General features: G+C 35.1%; 1 protein-coding gene across 1 annotated transcript; it reads left to right on the top strand.

The window, feature by feature from the left end:
* The first annotated feature begins 883 nt into the window (after nucleotides 1-883).
* LOC147382243 (eukaryotic translation initiation factor 3 subunit I-like) lies at nucleotides 884-18274 on the top strand. Its single transcript, XM_086428664.1, has 9 exons — nucleotides 884-1039; nucleotides 1961-2165; nucleotides 4497-4712; nucleotides 11482-11609; nucleotides 11852-11971; nucleotides 12071-12160; nucleotides 13901-13987; nucleotides 14091-14170; nucleotides 17956-18274. The coding sequence occupies exons 2-9, from the start codon at nucleotides 1982-1984 to the stop codon at nucleotides 18029-18031; spliced, it is 981 nt and encodes a 326-aa protein (XP_086284790.1). The 5' UTR covers nucleotides 884-1039; nucleotides 1961-1981; the 3' UTR covers nucleotides 18032-18274.
* Nucleotides 18275-18885: the final 611 nt, after the last annotated feature.

The raw sequence follows: 18885 nt of genomic DNA, 5'->3' as shown, positions 1-18885 counted from the left end.
AAAGTTAATAGCAAAATCCAAAGTGTTCTAAGTTAGAAAGATTATATATACCTAAAGGTGCGGTTAGATTGACCGAAGGACCACGCTGAGCCTGAATCGAACAAATGAGGATGCAACACATGGATTCTAATCAACTGAAAACAAACCTACATTAGGAAATTTTCTCTCTATGTTGAGAAAATCATATTAAAAAGAAACCCTAGAGAAAAGCCCAATAGGTACCACTACCCCGTTAGTATTTAAAAAAATATTTTCTAAAAAATAATATTTCATATTCTTGAAATGTGCAACCACTTCTCTTTCTCAAGCCCCTCAAAAGAGTTGTACTGGAGTGACCTCAGCAGGGAACACACGAGGGACACCTTGACATGGTGGCACTTGCCTTTCAATAGATGCATTTTACTCATATCTCAGAGAAAATGCATCTACGACATGTGCGCACCACCACATCAAGATGTCCCCCATTGAGGTCACTCCAACATTAATCTATCCAAAATTTCAAATTTAAATTTGAATATATTTTTAGTATTCGAATATATTTTGTATCCAATATAATTGATACATCCAATTCAATAAAATTGGATCTGATTCACAATAAGATAATAATAATAAAGGGTGTTGTTAACTAGTGCCCTAATGACACACATTAAGATGAATTAATTGGGGTTTAGATCACTCGATTTCGGATATTTGACCCATTTTTATTTGGATCCCATTCGGATGAAGGACATCAACACATATTTGACCCATTTTATTTGGATATACCCCAAGGGTTCAATCCATTAAATTCGGATTCGGATCACTCGATTTCGGATAAAAACCGGTTTCGGATAAAAACCAAACCATTTATGCCCTATTAGGGCACAAGTTAAAACAGCCCCCATAAAAAAAAATTTCTTACCAAAAATACCCTCAAATGCTTATTTCTCTAAAATTCTAAAATCTGTCCTCTCCTCTCCGGTTCTGATTCTCTCGCTTCCTTCTCCGCTCTCATCAAATTTGGTATTGCGAGACGATCTTCTCCGCCCAAGCTATCCAGGTAAGTCCTCTCAATCTCATCTTTAATCTCAAACCAAAAACCCTTTATTTTCTCCCAAAAATCCGTCATCTTTCAGTTCTTCTAGGGTTTTAGGTTTTGCGTTGAGGTTTGAGTGTTGAAATTAGATAAAATATTGTGATTGAAGATGACTGGAAATTGAAAATCTCCGGAGCACTGTGAAGTGTTGTTGCAATTAGACGAAGAAGTCCCCGAAACCCAGATTGAGTTCCGACTGAACCATCAGTAGAGCAGTCGTACTCCCTTCACCCACCCAAATAGAACTTGATTTGGTGGGGCGCAACGCAAATACAGCTATGCATAGGAAGTCTCAGTTAATGGGATGCCGGGTTCCCTTTGAGTGTAGAAAAGCTGCTGCTCGACTTGAATTGAGGTTGTGCCTCTTCCAATCGCCATAGTGAAACTTCTGATTAGCCCTACTCTACTAGATTAGCCATAGCTAATTCGATAAAGGAGGGGTGAAAGATGAAAAAGTTTGATAAACAATAGCACGAACTCTCGTTCTTTTACCTTCTTGAATGCGAAAGTTGACCAACTTCTTGATCAATTGTTTTTGTTCACCATCCAAGCCCTCCATATAGCTGAGAATTTCTGAGCAATTGGAAGCCGCTTTCGATGACGAGGCCGAGAAATTTATATTACTGTTGAAGATGACATTGAAAATCAGGAAAAAAATTTAAAAATAATTTTTTTTTTCTTCTATAATTTATTTTTCAAAGAGGGTTTGAGATTTTATCCTTGTTTGTTCAGGAAAGTAGCAATTCAATCAGTTATTTTGAATTTACTGCCTGATTTAGGGTTTTACAGATTCTAAGCTTAAGGTTTTGTTCTCCCCGGAATTTCTAGGTTAGGGTTCTTCTTCTCTGTATTTATCATTTATATGATTTTTGTGGAGTATTGCAGAATCTTTGAAGGAGCAAAGCAATGAGGCCAATTCTGATGAAAGGCCATGAAAGGCCTCTGACATTTCTGAAGTACAACAGAGAAGGCGATCTTCTCTTCTCTTGTGCAAAAGATCATACTCCAACGGTATGGTTTGCTGATAATGGTGAGAGATTGGGGACCTATAGAGGTCATAATGGCGCCGTTTGGTGTTGCGATGTTTCAAGTAAGTTCGTTTTTTTTCTTATTAGTTTAAACTAAGTTTCATATTTCTTATAGGGTTTAGTGAGATTGGATACAATTCCATAACTATCGGTGAAGCCCTTAAGGGCATTTTACTTTATAAACATCCCCCCCACCCCCACCACTAAAAAAAAGGTATGTAGGCTTATGATTAATTTTTGTGGTCTTAGGATTGGTTCATTAATAATATATTTGATGATAATGTCTTGATGTTGGTTTTTTATTTGCATAATTTTTAATATATTTTTTATTTTATAATTTTTCTTTCTTTTTTTCTAATTTCTTTTCATTGTCCAAAGTTTTCCCTTGTTGTTTTAAACCCGCATTCCAACTTAGTGACTATGCACCCATGTTACGTTGTGGCAACCCTCTCAGCAATCAGCATAGGAGGAAGTAAAAGAAAGCTGACCAAAAAAGAAACATAGTTCATGGAGTCGGTTAAATTAGGATTATATTTCTCTAGTGTTCTATTTCTTTTCTGAAATAGGATTTTTTTAGGAGTAGTCTACCTATATGAGTCATTGTTTTCACTTTTAGAGAGACTTGGGCTAGAGTTCTCTAAAAATAAGGTTCATTGCTTGATATAAATATGAAATTATGGAGAAGTTATATTGTTGAGTTGAGTAGTTTGATTTGAGTGTAGATGATTTTTCTCCTTTGGTTAATCTTCCTAAAGTTGATCTTCAAGACTTGTGCAGGATCAACCCTTGGTGGTTGCTCTGCATCAATTGGCACGTAGTGGCCCGTGTTACCGGGTTTGCTGATATAGTGCTGAACCGCGGACCAATACAAATCAAACCAGTTCAAGTGGGTTCGTAAAAAACGGCAAAGCTGATGAACCCCCTTGTTTTGGTGAATTTTAGAGATGCTCCTCCAGTTTGGTCAATATTAAAAATAACCCTTATTTTGAAAATCCCAAGATTTGGTCAATATTAAAGATACTCCTTTGTTTTCAAACTAATGATATTCCCCCTTTACGGTGAAGTCTTTGTATGAGGGTATCGCTTCTAGTATTGTAATGTCTTTTCCTTACTCATTTACCTGGGGTGGTAAGATTCCTCTGAAGATCTCAACTTTTCTTTAGATGATGACTTTAGGGAGACTCACTACTATGGATCAGTTGATTAAAAGGGGCTTTATTTCGTCGAATCAGTGTTGTATGTGCAAATCTCAAACGGAAACGGTGGACCACTTACTCATTCACTGTCGGGTGGCTCATCACATTTGGTCACACTATTTATCTTTGTTTGGTATCGTGGGTTGTTTTTTCAGATCAATTAAGTCGGCTTTGGAGTTTTGGCTGTTGTGGGGAAGATCTTTCTCGTCTTCTAAACAGATTTTTTGGTTCTTGGTTCTTTTTGTGGTTTGTTGGGGAATTTGGAAACATCGCAATCGATGTATTTTTGAGGGGAAAGAGACTACGATGGAAGGTTTAGTTCTTTCAATTTTTGAGCTTATGTTCTCTTAGAGTAAACTTTATAAAAAATTTAAGAAGGTCTTCTTTGAAGATTTTGTTGTGAGATGGGATAGGGTTTGTTCGTTGTCGTGAGAGTCTTCTATTTTGTTTTTCGTTGTTTGCCTTTCCTGTTTCTTGTTTCTTTTTCTTTGTTTTGGGTTGGTTCTCTCGACCCCCCTCGTTTTTCTTCTCTTAATAAAATTATCTTTATCGATAGAGAAAAAAATTGATATGCTCCCTTTGACCTGGGTCTCCTTCTTTGAGATTAACATAAATGAATTAAATATCTTCTACGAACCGGGTTCATTCAAGAGTGGCGAACTGCGAATCCGAATTCAAATCAAGCAAACCAATGAACTATGTAACATTGTCCTGATCCCTAAAACTTTGTCTTTTACATGGTTGATTTGTGATTCAATAGGATGCTTTTCTAATAGAGTCTAAAACTAAAGGGGTGCCTTCTACTCCGTATTAGAGTGAACCTGAGTTCTACAATAGTGGGTGCTAACCTCAGTTCATCTCCATTGGCTTCTAGATCCGCTCCCGAGATACATGTCAGACAGGAGAAAATCTGAATGGACTTGCTACTTGAGGATGTACAATCCACTAGATATGACTTTGGTTTACATTTGGCTGAGGACCTATGTTTACTCTTAATGGACTTGCTACTCAAGGATGTACAATCCAGTATTTTATGGGTCTGATGTTATTCTTATTTTGTTGTAAGACTTAATTATGTCCGTATATACTATAAGTAAAAGAAGAGGTTTAACTTTATCGGGCTTATTGTGGAAAGAGAATTTCAGTCATGCCCTAATGATGAATTGTGTCTTATCGTTTTATGTTTCCTTTGTTCAGGGGATTCCATGCGCCTCATAACTGGAAGTGCAGACCAGTCAGCAAAGCTATGGAATGTTCAGACTGGAACTCAGCTCTACACTTTTAGCTTTGATTCTCCAACTAGAGCTGTTGATTTTTCAGTTGGTGATCACCTCGCTGTGATCACCACCGATCCGTTCATGGAACTTCCTTCCTCCATTCATGTGAAACGTATTGCCGAAGATCCCCGTGAACGTATGTTGCTTCTTCTTTGTCAAGGGATTACTTTTTTACTTTTTTTTTTTTTCAACTTTTACTTGTAAGGTTATACTTTTTTCATTCATCACTGATCTGTTCATGGAATTGCCTTTTGTAACTTCTATCTACTTTAGTTAATTAGTTGTGTGTGTTTTAAAATATGATGTTGCCTTGTTATTAATGATAGATGTGCAAGCTTTCTAGTTGTTTTTCTTTATGGAGTATCTTCTACGACCCAATTTAACTTTTAACTTACTGTTTATGCGGCGTATTTTACTGTTTGCTAGCTGATATAGTGTTTCTTAACACTCATCTTTCGAATTATTCTTGATTTACTTGATTGGATGATTCTAAAAGACTGATGTTCCCTTTTCTATTTTATTTGAAAATGCACTTGCTTAATTAATTGCATGAACCAGAATTGGTATTTAGTTTGGGAATGAGGAAATGTAGTTCAAAAAGGTTCTCACGGGACAGTTATGATCAAATGTATCGATAAAATATGAATTAATATTTAATATAAATATTTACTTATTAAGTAATTTTATTGTAAGACTTTACAATGTTTTAGAAGCTGCTTGTTACCTTGCAAAACACACACACACACACATAAAAAAAAAGGTTTTGTTGTTATTTGGCTTTTTTAAAGATGCTTGGTTATGATTTGTAAAGAAGGTCCCAGTGCAAACCTTTCACTTCTATATAAACAAACTAAATAGGTTTTACGCAATGTTGTTCTATCTTTTTTTTGGTACTGCAAAATATCACCAGTAAAGGGTGAATGAGTTTGAAGAGGGAGTCTCTCTCTCTCTCTCTCTGTTTTTTGTTTTCCTAAGTTGGGTTTTGGTAAAATTGTGGTTTTAGGGATTTTTTATAAGTAAAGAATGCATGCATTGCGTGTATAGATATACATATATATTGATGGGAAAACAAGAATTTATTAATTAGATAGGTGGCCAAGGAAGCCACTAGGAGAGGTACAAGGAAAACAAGCACAACAAAGGGACTAAAAACACAACTTGGCAAGAAAAACAAAAGCCTCTGAAGTCAAAAGTGAAATTTTATTGATAAGAGGACAAGAAGTCCTCAAAGAAAACGAACTACAATCTCTCACTCCTAACAATATCCCATCTAAACAGAAAATCCTCAAAAATCGACCCTCTAAAATCCTTGTACTGTTTACACCTAGAGAACAATAAACCAAAAATGTTAAAAATTAACTCTTGCATAGTGCTTTCTTTCCCATCAAGTGTGCATCTATTCCTCTCTTTCCACAAGCCCCAACAAATTGCAAAGGGAAAGAATCTTCAATCTGCCAGAAAAAGAGGTGGACTTCCAACCAAACAAGAGAGAAATAACCGACTGAGGCTGATACCAATAGACCTTAAATAGAGAAAGAAAGTAAGACCACATACCATGAGCCATCTCACGATGAATAAGAAATTGGTCCACCGACTCTCCACTCGCTCTACACAAACAACAATGATCCATAAATAATAAAAAAGACTCTTACGTCTTAGGAGATCAATCATAGGAAACTTATTCAAGGCTGCCGACCAAATGAAAAAAGAGATTTTGGTAGGCACATTAGAAGACCAAATAAGGGAAGCAAGGAAACAAGGATCTTGATTCTCTTCTAGCAAATGATCGAAAGATTTAATGGAGAAGCTCCCCTCACGACTGCCTTTCCAAATCCAATGATCCGCCTTTTTTAGGGAAGGGCCTATGGAAGCAAGCAAGTCAATGAGAGCGGTTACATCCCCAATCTCCCAATCATTCAATCTTTTTTTGAGCCCGATATCCCAGGATACACCTATCTCATTTGGAACCAGGAAAGTAGAAACATGCATTTGTTTCCCTTAAGGACAATGAGTACAACCCAAGAAACAAACTCTTCAGGGGGGTCTAATTGCACAAACAATCCTCCTAAAAGTGAATACGGTCTCCTTTCCCCACCTCATAATGAATATGACCCCCCAAAGCTGTCCCCAAACTAGAAATACCTCTCTAAACTCCACACCCTAAAGGAATTCTACACGGCTTACACTTCCATACTAACAGGTCCTCCCCAAACTTGGTCGCCACTATAATCTTCCTCCATAACTCCCCAAACTTGTCACACATTGGGTCCCAATTTACAAAGAGATCTTCAAAAAAAGACTCCTTTAAACTTTTCAAAGCTTTTGCTCCAATAAAGCAATGGCTACAGAATGGATATGTATATATAGGGGACAGTTCATGGGACAATAATTGTGACAAATCTATGACAATGGTTTTTGTCTTATATGGGTTAGAAGTTTTGGAATGGGCTGATATTTGGTGAGGATGATCTCCTCACCATAGAGATCGTGCTTATCAAAAATCAGCCCATTCCGAAATTTCTAACCCCATCAAAAGTGGTTTACAAAAAACCATTGTCATAGATTTTGTCACAATTATTGTCCCATGAACTGCCCCCATATATATATATATATTAAAAATTGACAAGGCGATCATGGGGATCAATGAGAATAAGCGGATATCCAAAAAATATATAGGCGAGATACTACTCTTTAAGCATAAATTACGTACTCAATCCAATCTACCTATTTAATTTTCAAAGAAGACTCCTCTAAATTCCTTAAAAATTTGAGACCAGTGGAACAAAAGACCCAAAATTGTCAAGATAACTTCCTAATAAGGCTTTTCAATCTCTTGGAAGACCTCTTGAATCCTATCTGTCCATATTCCTTAATAAATTGCAAAGGGAGTTAACATCCAAAACCTCGGTTTTGCAGCCAAGAAGGCTTTTCCTAGTAGCCCGTGAACAACAATTGCCCCAATTTAGGCCTCACCCTACAACACCAAATAGGGCAAGACAATGATTCCATATGTCCATTACGCATCTATAATGAATTAGAATATGATCGGTTGATTCCCCATCTTCCTTACATAAGTTACAGAAATTCAGAGCACACAATTCTCTCATAAAGGATTTGGTTCATTGTGAATCTTCCTAGAAGATGCTAACCAAATAAAAAGATCTCAAACGATACTTTCAAAATCCATATGGCCAATGCAAGGAACAAATCATGTGGCCCTTGAGAATACACTTGATTATATAAGAACATGCCATTCTTGTTGTCGGTCTGCATGTTATTGTTCTCCTCACTATTGAGGATAGGCATTGAAGAAATAATGCTAGTCAATAGTGCAAGGTGGTCCAATTCCCAATCGTTAAACGCCATGCACATTTATGAACTCCACAACCATATGATGCTTAGGGTTTGCCACTCTCCTATTCACATTTCCTTTCTCTAAATTATGCTTTAATCACCTTTTGCCATAAACTATCATGTTTTGAACCGAAGCTCCTTAACCATTTGCCCAAAGGTGCATAGTCCATCTACTTTAGTCTATAGATGCTCAGGTCTCCTTGCTTTTTATCACGACAAATTTCCTTCCATCTAAACCAAGTGAAACTTCTTATTCTTATCCTTGTAATGACTTAAGGATTTGGTTTGATACCGTAGTGGATTTGTTTTAGTGTCTCACCTATTTCATCAAGTGTCAGACAGAGTCCTGATGTTAATGATAAATTGATTTTAATTACAAAAACAAAAAGTTCGGGTTTCACGTTTTTTTGTTTTTTGAACTTTTAAGTGATGAGTGTTAAACTCTTTGCATTAGATGCCATGTTCTTTGATTACCCAAGTAGGACCTTCTTGGAATACAATAATTGTGGTTCTTCTGAACAAAGAAAACGGATGCAGCATGATAATTGTAGACAAAAATTAACATTTTTTCCAAAAAAGAAGAAAACAATGCAAATATTGTTGTGGTAGAAAATTGACGCAAGACAATGAAGGGAGATAAGAAAATGGAATTTGGTTTAGGATTGGATAAACTCAAAAGGTAAAATGAAAACAGTGATTGTAGGTATGACCACAATTCCAATGAAAATGATTAAAGGTTTGTAGGGTAAGGAAAGGATTTAGGATTAAGGGTTGAGGTTTATAGGTTTCAAGAATTAAGAAAAGGGTTTCAAGACTCGAGAAGATTAAGAAAAAGGAAGTAAAAGAAAATCAAGAAAAACAAAAGAATAGAAAAGAAAAATAAATATTAGAATAAAATAATATTATATTGGACTAACTCCAAAATGGCCTCAGACACACCCATTATTAGGAAGATCAAGCTCAAGCTTTTCTTTTATTCATCATTCTTTCTTGTTAAAAAAAATCTTAATACAATTTATATAAAGAAAATAAATCTAAGAGTTATAATCAAACTAAAACACCAAACAAATAACCTAATTTTCGCAACTTTATTTCTCCTAAATTTTCAACCCTAATAAACTTAAATAAAAAATAAACTAAAATTATTAAACTGCCCCTAAATACTATACTAAGACTATGGGCCAATAAAACATGAAACTAAGCCTCAAAAAATAAAATTAAGGCCCTAAAACAGAAATTTAAATAAAAACTAAAATCTACTCTTCAAGATTTGATGTCTCCATCAATTCTCCTCGACTGGAAAGATTTTGTCACTGGCAAAATAAAATTGTGGTAATTATCATCATCTATTGCGTTCCGCATTATTTTCCTTTGATTGGAAAAAAATCATCAAGTTTTAAAATGCTTGAAAATGATCATTACACTGTGGCTCATCCCTTTCGTCCTTATGTCTTGATCTTATGCTGAACCAATAACTTCAAATTGTGATCTTTTATCTTTGCAAAATCTTCAATGTACCTATCTAAGATGATTAAGTCGGTTTGAGATAGTGATGGAACAACTGCATCATGAACAAAAACCGTAGATGTTGTCTCCAAAAGATGTTCCTTAGGCTCTTTTGACATATTTTTCACTTCATGATCTTTTTCCTAAATTGATTCTAGAACTGTAGGCACACCATCTTCTGAAGTTGATTTTGTATTTATCTTTTCTTCAATTTGCTCTTGGATTGATAGTACCACATGAGTTGATTTACATGGACATACCTTCAGTGGATATTGTCAGCCTGAAGTAACACGTAAAATATTTCGCTCCGCATCAAATGTAGCTTTTACATGTGAAATCCAACCTTAACTCAACACAATATGACAATCTTTTAGAAGAACCACCTTCCACTCAACACCATGGATACAATTTCCTTGACAGAACTGAATGTCATAGTCGTAATCATGATAACCACAATAAGTTTTATTTTCAACATTCTGCCAAATCTTTTCAGAGAAACTTGTGAAAATCAAGTTTTTCTCATATTCATCACTACACAATACCTTGAATGATTGTTCTGAAGGAAAAACAAATCTGGTTTTGACTTTCAATACCATCTCTATCTATTCCAGGTTTAGCTTTGATATCAAAATTGATGCAAGGCGATGAAGGGAGATACGAAAATGATGGGGAGTTGTAGGGAATTTGGTTTAGGATTGGGTAAACTCAAAAGGTAAAATGAAAACAATGATTGTAGATATGACCACAATCCCAATGAAAATGATTAAGGGTTAAAGATTTGGAAAAGAGATGAATGAAATAAGGGTTAAAGAAAATGGGAAAATGATTAAGAGTAGAGGTTTATCGGTTTCAAAAATCAAGAATCAATAATCAAGTAAATAAAAAACAATGAACTAAAAGAAAATTAAGAAAAATAAAAGAATAGAAAAGAAAAATAAAGATTAGAAGAAGAAATAGAAAGGGATAAAAAGATAGAACCTTGGAATCATACTCAGGATTTCTTGGAATCACACCAAGAATGGTGGAGAACTTACTTCACTCCATGAAAAAAACTCATTCTTTATTCATCAAAACCTTCATTCTTCATTAATTAAAAAAAAAAAATCCTAATATAAGCTATATAAAGAAAATAAGTCCTAACAAACTAAAACACCAAACAAATAACCTAATTGTCCGTTGCATTCCACATTAAAAAATTTCAAAACTGTAACCAAGGACCAGTATAATTTTGCTGGTGCTTGCAGTGTAACAAGCAAGGTCTTAGATTCCAAAAAGGTGTCTTCTATATAGTATGATGCTCATAAAGATAAAAAGTAGTGTTAATTAAATCGTGATAATTGTAGTTGGTAGTGAGAATATAAAGAGGTTAAGAAGCAGGTGCAGGAATGAATGATCAAAATTGTGGAGGTGGAAGAGCACCTTGAGTGGAGTATTATTTTAACTTAGGCTGAAACTTCTGTAGTGCAGATTGAGTTGCATCTCAGCTGGTAATTATATTGCAATGTATTCTTTTAATTGAAATATTTCATTTTTCTTGAAGATGCCTTGAGTAGAATATTCTTTTTTCACTTAGGCTGAAACTGCTGTAACCCATATTGAGTTGCATCTCGGCTGGTTTTATATTGCAATAATTTCTTTTAATTCAAATTTGATTTTTCTTGGACTTGAAGATTCCAGCTTACTAAGTTGGCAAGGTTTGTTAGTGTTGATACCACAACTTGGGTTTGAAACCCGCCTTATTAATTACATACCACCAACCTTCTTCTGCTTGACTATTTAAGAAAAAAACACTACTCTTTAATACTCAGCTTATTTGTTGGTGCTAAAAATGTCACTTTTTCTTTCTTATATTGCTTTTGTTTTGGTGTGCTGTTTGAATGCATAGGATATTCCTCTGTAAAAATTCATTTCTAATGGGTTGGTGTTTGTGGCTGATTGATGGAATTAATGGATGATTGGGTGGCTATGTTCTGCCTATAGTGCCTTCTTATTTATAAAATGGAAATTGAGGCCAGTTGTTAATATGTTTAACAATTATTTTGCAGAGACCGGTGAGTCCGTGCTTACAATCAAGGGACCTCAAGGGAGAATAAATAGAGCTGTATGGGGACCCTTGAACACGACAATAATAAGTGCTGGTGAAGATGCAGTAGTTCGTATATGGGATTCTGAAGTAAGTAGCTGCATGGAACACTTGCAATAATCAATTTTTCCATTTATAGAAATAGTTTAGCTATATAAAGGAATCATAAATTGAGCACTAATAGAAGTTGTTATTATGGTTATTTATGAATCTTGTCCAGGTACTTTTAAGAGGCAGTTTTAGTTCCTACACTTTATTCCCTTTCATTTTTGCATACGTGGACGTATAATATTTGACATGAATCTCAAGTTTTATGCTAATTGGACTTGCAGACAGGGAAGTTGCTCAAAGAATCAGACAAACAAACAGGTCATCAGAAGACAATTACATCACTAGCAAAATCTGCAGACGGGTCACATTTCATGACTGGCTCCCTGGATAAATCTGCGCGGGTAATCTACCCATATCCTCTCAGCTTCCGTTATTTTTATATTTTTTTAATATTTGCCTTATTATGTTGTTCTGATGAGTTCTTTTCACAATTGTGTCAGCTTTGGGACATCAGAACATTGACAATTATCAAGACGTATGTGACCGAGCGGCCAGTCAATGCAGTTGCAATGTCTCCACTTCTTGATCATGTACGTATTTATGGAACTTCAACTATAAACACGTAAAATTTTCATGTGCATTCATGTATCCTGCACCATAGAAACTTCCTTTCTAAGGATATTTTTAATTAGTAAATACAATTTTCCTAATATGGATTTTGTTCATATCTTCTCTTGGCTGAAATGCTAGATATATGATATTATGATTCCTACAGATAAAATTTTGAAGTTCCACTATATACAAAGTAACCATTAATTAGACATTGAGCTTAAGTTTTGGTCTAAAAAAATGCTGGGCCTAGGTCTTAACTTTTTGACAATATGCATATGGGCTCATGGTACTAGACTATTATTCAGAAAAAATTCTGAACTTCTTCCTTGAGAATTGTTATGTTTCTTTAGATTGGTTATGTACGATTAGACTACCTCTCTCATTTCACTGGATTGTGCGTGAAACCACCTTTGGAAGCCATATGGTGACTTTTGATAATTTGTTAGTGGTTCCCATCTGTATGTCTATGGATAGTTTTTGGGTATCTTACATGGTTATATACCAGCCTCCAAAGTGCAAAAGCATCACACAGTAATATTACTAAAAAGGTTTAAAATCTTGTCACAATGCTATGTTTAGGTTTGGAGAAAAAAATGTAACATTCCGAGACAATCTGAAACATTCCCGAAATGCATTCAATGTTTTGTTCCAGTCTACAGAAACCAGAATATTCCGTTGAAACATTCAGAGACAGAACGAAACTTTGAAATATGTTACAAACAAAACCAGACCAAAGCAATCACAAATACCTGGCACACTGGGAATTATTTCCAGATTAGAATATATAAAGCCAATCAGTTGATTTCATGAGAACCATATACTTTTTTTGCCGAAAACAATTGTGGCATGTGGGTTTAAAGAACCAATTGGAGTTGGCATATTAGAAAAGGAAGAGACATGAAATCAGTGTGGCACTCATCATTAATCAGACTTACTATGTAGATAAGTTAATTTTTTCTGGTTCAACACACCATAAAACCTCATAAGCCCATCGCAACCTTTGATCTTTTGGTACCGAGTAAAGTTTTGATGGGAGTGAGCAAATTCTAATAGGCTTATAGATGAGGTCTTTGAAGAGCTCCACTTGCAACAAGTTGTAAAGTTTGGAAGCATAAAAATGATACTAATGATGATAGAAAGAGTTAGAAAACCAGGTGAATTAAAATTGAGAGAGCGAGAGAGATAGAGTTAGAGGATATGTAGAAACTAGAAAGAATCAATTCACATGACACAAAACTATATACTAGTGGAAATATATTTAAAACAAATAGTTTATACAATGTTCTTGGCACCCTTTAGAATTAAATTTTGGATTAAATACAGAATGCTTAACAATATTCCAATAGAGACAATATTGGTTACAAATCTAATAAAAGATCAGTCCTCTCTTTTCTCATTTGCAGTTGTGTCGATGGCACATTCTTATCTACCAAGGGTATCACAAACTCAATTGAGGTGTTTTAGATGTATGTCAGATGCTTTAAAGTTGTCTTAGTATTGTATGTCAATCTTGCAAAGAACGAAGTGGCTGGAATGGGGTGGGTAGGGTGATAATTCAAAGCATTATAGCTTCAATATTGGGATTTCTATATAAATGGTACTAAACCTAAGATTTGTATGGTCAAAAGCATAAATCACAAGTTTTTAACATTGAAGCATGAATTATGCATGCTCTCAATAACCTCTTGAAGGGCTAATGCTCTTTGTGCTGATGACAGGTTGTGCTTGGAGGTGGGCAGGATGCATCACATGTCACAACAACTGATAGGCGTGCTGGAAAGTTTGAAGCAAAATTCTTCCACAAGGTGAGAACTCGTTTATCATTTTTTCGATATGCACACAAAGTGCTTCATCTGTGGCAATTCTTCTATGATTGACAGCTCTGTTCTTTCTCTTATCTCGAAATAGATTCTTCAAGAAGAAATTGGAGGTGTAAAAGGGCACTTTGGACCTATAAATGCATTGGCGTTCAACCCTGATGGGAGAAGGTCTAGTCTCTTCTTTTATTTTTTGCATCTTATTGCAGATTAGTCTTGCTAAACTACTATGATCAAATCTTCCTTTAATTTCAAAATTTGATGGAAATAGTTTGAAGATGACTAAACTTACCATTATCTGTCTTTTAAAGTTTAAACTAAAATCAGTATTATCCTTCAAAGGGGTGTTTGTATCTTTGAAATTTTTTTAGCTTTCCCACTTCTTTTTTTATCCCAAAATAGTGAGATATTATGTTTTGCAGTTCTCCGAGATCATGTTCACTTGTTCTCAGTTTAGATATTGCTTTGTCTGGATAAGTAATTTAGACATTTTTCATGCAAGAGAAATGAGGATAGACTTAGGGGTGGCAATCTTAATATGACTCGCAAACCTGACTTGAAAACGACACGGAATTAGTGGGTTTGGGTCATAATAGTATTGACCCGTCTAACCCGATTATTAAATGGGTTGGGTCTGTGTTAGGGATGTCAACCAGCTTAATCCCTTTTGTCACGTTTGATTATTTAAAGATTTTTTAAAGTATCCATTTTTCTGGCTAAAATTTCGTAATATATTTTTTCAAATTTTATAAAATATAGAGGGTGATGCATGATACATTTGTCGTTGTGAATTATGTCTTGATGCATGATACCTTATGAGAGGTATTGAGATTCACAAAAAATAATGTTATTTTTATGCCCATTTCTTTTTTTCAGTAATTTTTCTTATTGATTATTTCTATTTTATAGGCATAGTGATGATGAAAAGGATGGATATAGATTATAGAAGGATACTTCTTATTATTATTATTATAGGTAGAGATATGTAGTTTTTGTACTAGGCTATGGACACTTTTTTCTTTTTCTTTTTCTTTTTCTTTTCTCGTCCCTTCAATTGGTCGTGATACATTTTTGGTGATGAAACATAGTTTATGTTGTAGACATTGGTTTATGGTTGTCTGACAATTTTTAGGAATGGTATTTTATTTTTGGTGGTGGAATGGAACTTATTTTTCCATTTAAGATTGGGAATTTATTAAATAGGGTTTGGGTTTGGGTTTAAGTTTTTGACACGATTATCAAATGGATTGGGTTGGTTTAAGTTTTTGACACGATTATCAAATGGATTAGGTTTGCTAAACTTTCATAATACCCCAACACTAGGGGTGCAACTTGGTTCAGTTTGGGGGAAAAACATAATCGAACCGACCTAGATCGGTTCCGTTATATGAGAACCAAAATCGAACCAAACCAAACCGGTCTTAGTTAGGTTTGGTTCGGTTCAGTCGTATGGGTTGCCTAAAAAAATAACATTTTTTGATCAAAGTAATAATGATGAAAGTAATATATTATTATTTACAAGAAAGATTTGACTTTTGAAGTGTTTTGTTGACTTTTAGTTAACCTTTTTTAAAGTAATAATGATGAAATAAAATAATATTATTTAAAAGGAATGCTTCACCTTTTTTAAAGTAATAATGATGGGAGTACTTCACCTTTTTGAAAGTAATAATGATAAAAATAATATAATATTATTTTAACAAAAAATGTTAGAATAATTGGACACATCATTGTATACTAGACATCCGGTTCTTGGTTTGGTTCAGTTATTTACAATGTCTGAACCGAGAACAAACCGAATCAATCAGTTCTTCATTTTGTAAACCTAGAACCAAATCGATAGTGAGTCCAAACTAAACCAGCCCAAAACTCATGGTTTGGTTCGGTTCTCAGTTTGAACCAAATTAAGTTGCTCCCCTACTCAACATGACACGACTCAACCCATTGCCACCCCTAGATAGACTAAATTTTCTTAATACCCTAACCTCAACATGACACGACTTGACCCATTGCCACCCCTAGATAGACTATTGGATTGGTAATGAGAACGGTTGTTTGTGGAGGAGAGTGATAAAGGACAAGTTTGAGGCTTCTAACAATGGTTGGGAAAGCGGTGCCCTTAAAGAAGCTTACGGGTGTGGAGTGTGGAAAGGCATAGTGAGAAGACTTCCATTGTTTCATAAGAAGGTCAAATTTAAAGTGGGGAAAGATGAAAGGGTGCGATTCTGGGAGGATTGGTGGGTTGGAGATCAGCCTTTGAACCTCTTATTCCTGGATCTTTACAAACTATCCTTGAAAAAAGGTAATTTGATCTCTTCTTTTATTCTTAAAGAGCTGGATAGGGTTTGTTGGGACTATGGATTTAGATGCTCTTTCAATGATTGGGAGTAAGAAAGTTTAGGGAGGCTTACAGAATGTGTTCAGTGTAGATAGACTTAAATATGGAGGACATACGGTTGTAGGATGGTACTTTTACAGTGCGGTCTTTTTATTCATCGGTTGCCCATGTTGGTTGTTTTGTTTTTCCAAGTCCGACAGTTTGGAGAACAAATATCCCATCTAAAGTTTCGGTATTTATGTGGCTTGCGACGCTTGAAAGATTGCCGACAATAGATTTGTTGAGAAAAAAAGGTTTCTACTTAACAAGCTTTTGTAGCCTATGTCAATCAGACAGGAATCAGCAAACCATTTATTTTTGTAGCCTATGTCAATCAGACGGGAATCAGCAAACCATTTATTTTTGCATTGCTGTTATGCCTTTATAATATGGAGCCATTATCTCAAATTGTTCAGGTTGGTGGGCTGCTTGCCTAATTCGGTGAAAGTGTTGATGTAAAGTTGGATTGAGTGGGGGAAATACTTCACCAAGGCAAAATGGGTGCTGTGGGATTTTGTTCCGTTTGCTATGTGCTGGCTGATTTGGAAGGAAAGGAACAATCGGATGTTTGAAACAAAGCTAGGGATGAGAATGAGCTTGTGTTGGAGGTGTTAGCTTTTGGTGTAGTAGGTTTAAGGTTTTTAGGAACAATTTTTTTGAAGATTTCATTGTTAGGTGGGAGAGGGTTTGCAATGTAAGTATGGGGTAACTTTTTCTTGGCTGTTTTACAGCCTTGTGCTTGCTTCTTTCTGTTTTCCGGTTGGTCTCCTCAACCTCCGTTTTTCAATTGAAATCATCTTTACTTATCAAAAAAAAAAAGAAAAAGATACTGTTGTATTATCGGGGGTAGTCTCTCGTGTTTTGGTTATTTTGTAATGAAGTTCTGACCGAGCTAGTAGCTGGTGTTGTGTCCTCAACATTGTTTCTTTCTCTGGATGATGCTTGAATGCACCATAAAAGTCATTTTGTACATATATAAAGCTCTTGTCATGAATTGAACTGACATATGAATTATGGTAGAAATTGGCCTCAATCTGTCTTCCAGTATAGCTGTAATTCCCCAACCTATTTGTAGTCGTTGCGTGCATGAAGGCTACTAATTGTTCATCTCTGTCCCCATTAGAGTTATCAATTTTTATAAGCAAATATCTATCCACATGGAAATTTGAGAAAATAGTATTCTAGTATAGAAACTAAAACATTATGGGACAAGTGAAGCATAGAAGGCAGCCTCTCTTGTGCATTGGCTACTTGTCAGGTATTACAACATGTTTGTAGTTGAGCTGTCTGTGATCACCTACACCTTCAATCGCCAAAGTTGAATAGTAGTTAATGTCTTCTTTATGATTTTATTTATTTAATACTACATTTTCTTTGCTCTATTCTCTTCCTGCATGCCAGTGATATTTGGGGTGCTTCTTCCGACTATTGGGAGGTTAATTTTATATATCCATCAAAAAATATATTTCTATTTATCAAATATTTGCATTATACAGCAATACATTTTCTTTGTGAAGGCTTCATGCTTGATGTTTATTTCTTAGAATTTGACATTTCGTATTTTGTTTTCCTTCTGTAGTTTCTCAAGCGGAGGCGAGGATGGTTACGTCAGGTTACATCACTTCGATCCCGATTATTTCAATATCAAGATGTAGATCCAGAACATCGTATTGCTGCTGATAACTGTTTTATTTTTACATATTTGTTTTATTTTATTTTTTTTCCGGAATTTAGTGATGTTACCGAGTTATCAAGCAACATTTTATCAAGCAGCATTGTTGTGTTTTGTGAGGTTCTGTAGAATCTAGTACTCTTGACTGCAGGATAAGATTTTTAGTTTCTTTTTAACTCCGTATGAATTATTTTTTGGTGGAAAATTTTATTTTGAGCGACTTCAATCTGACAAGAGCTGGTAGTAGAACAACTTTAAATATTTGAGACTATTTTATTTGCCCCTGGTGTCATTGTCACATAGATTGAGAGGTGGTGCTTTTAATTGTGGTGATGTTCCATGGATTCTATTATTCATGGAGTACCGAAATCTCAGAAAATTCATATTTATTTACTCATATGGACATGATTCCTACTCTTATTACAAGGTATGTGGTGTACAAATATTTGAGACTCGTGGTTTTGTTGTTGTTGCTGAATATTAAATTTGATATAAGGTGAAAAAAATTGTGGGCACATTTTCTCACTTTTCCAAATGGATTGGGTTTTCCCAAAATTTGTTATGTTCTTTATTCCCAAGGAGGAGTTGCACATTATTTTAGGTCCATCATTCTATTTGTAGTTTATTGGGGGCTTTGGAAGGAGAGGAATAGAGGAGACTTTTACACTCTGTTTGGATTGAGAGCAATGGAGAGGAGAAATGAATCAGTTTTTTCTCCATTTCTCTTGTTTGGAGGCTATATTTGGATTGCGAGAAGTGGAGAGAAGAGAATCTCAATTTCTCTCCATCATGTTTGGATTGATAGGAGAGAACTTGGGACAACTTTGGAATCTTACA

This window comes from Akebia trifoliata, chromosome 16, assembly GCF_017979445.1.
Source record: "Akebia trifoliata isolate Shusen 1 chromosome 16, ASM1797944v1, whole genome shotgun sequence".
NCBI classification, from domain to species: domain Eukaryota; kingdom Viridiplantae; phylum Streptophyta; class Magnoliopsida; order Ranunculales; family Lardizabalaceae; genus Akebia; species Akebia trifoliata.
The sequence above is the reverse complement of the archived record's forward strand: the minus strand, read 5'-3'. Positions and strand labels throughout refer to the sequence as shown.

Bases quoted from the DNA above. Each gene is read 5' to 3' on its own strand.
- LOC147382243 (XM_086428664.1), top strand. From the start codon at position 1,982: ATGAGGCCAATTCTGATGAAAGGCCATGAAAGGCCTCTGACATTTCTG. The intron at 4,713-11,481 runs GTATGTTGCTTC...ATTATTTTGCAG, and splicing joins TGCCGAAGATCCCCGTGAAC to AGACCGGTGAGTCCGTGCTT. The intron at 13,988-14,090 runs GTGAGAACTCGT...ATCTCGAAATAG, and splicing joins AAGCAAAATTCTTCCACAAG to ATTCTTCAAGAAGAAATTGG.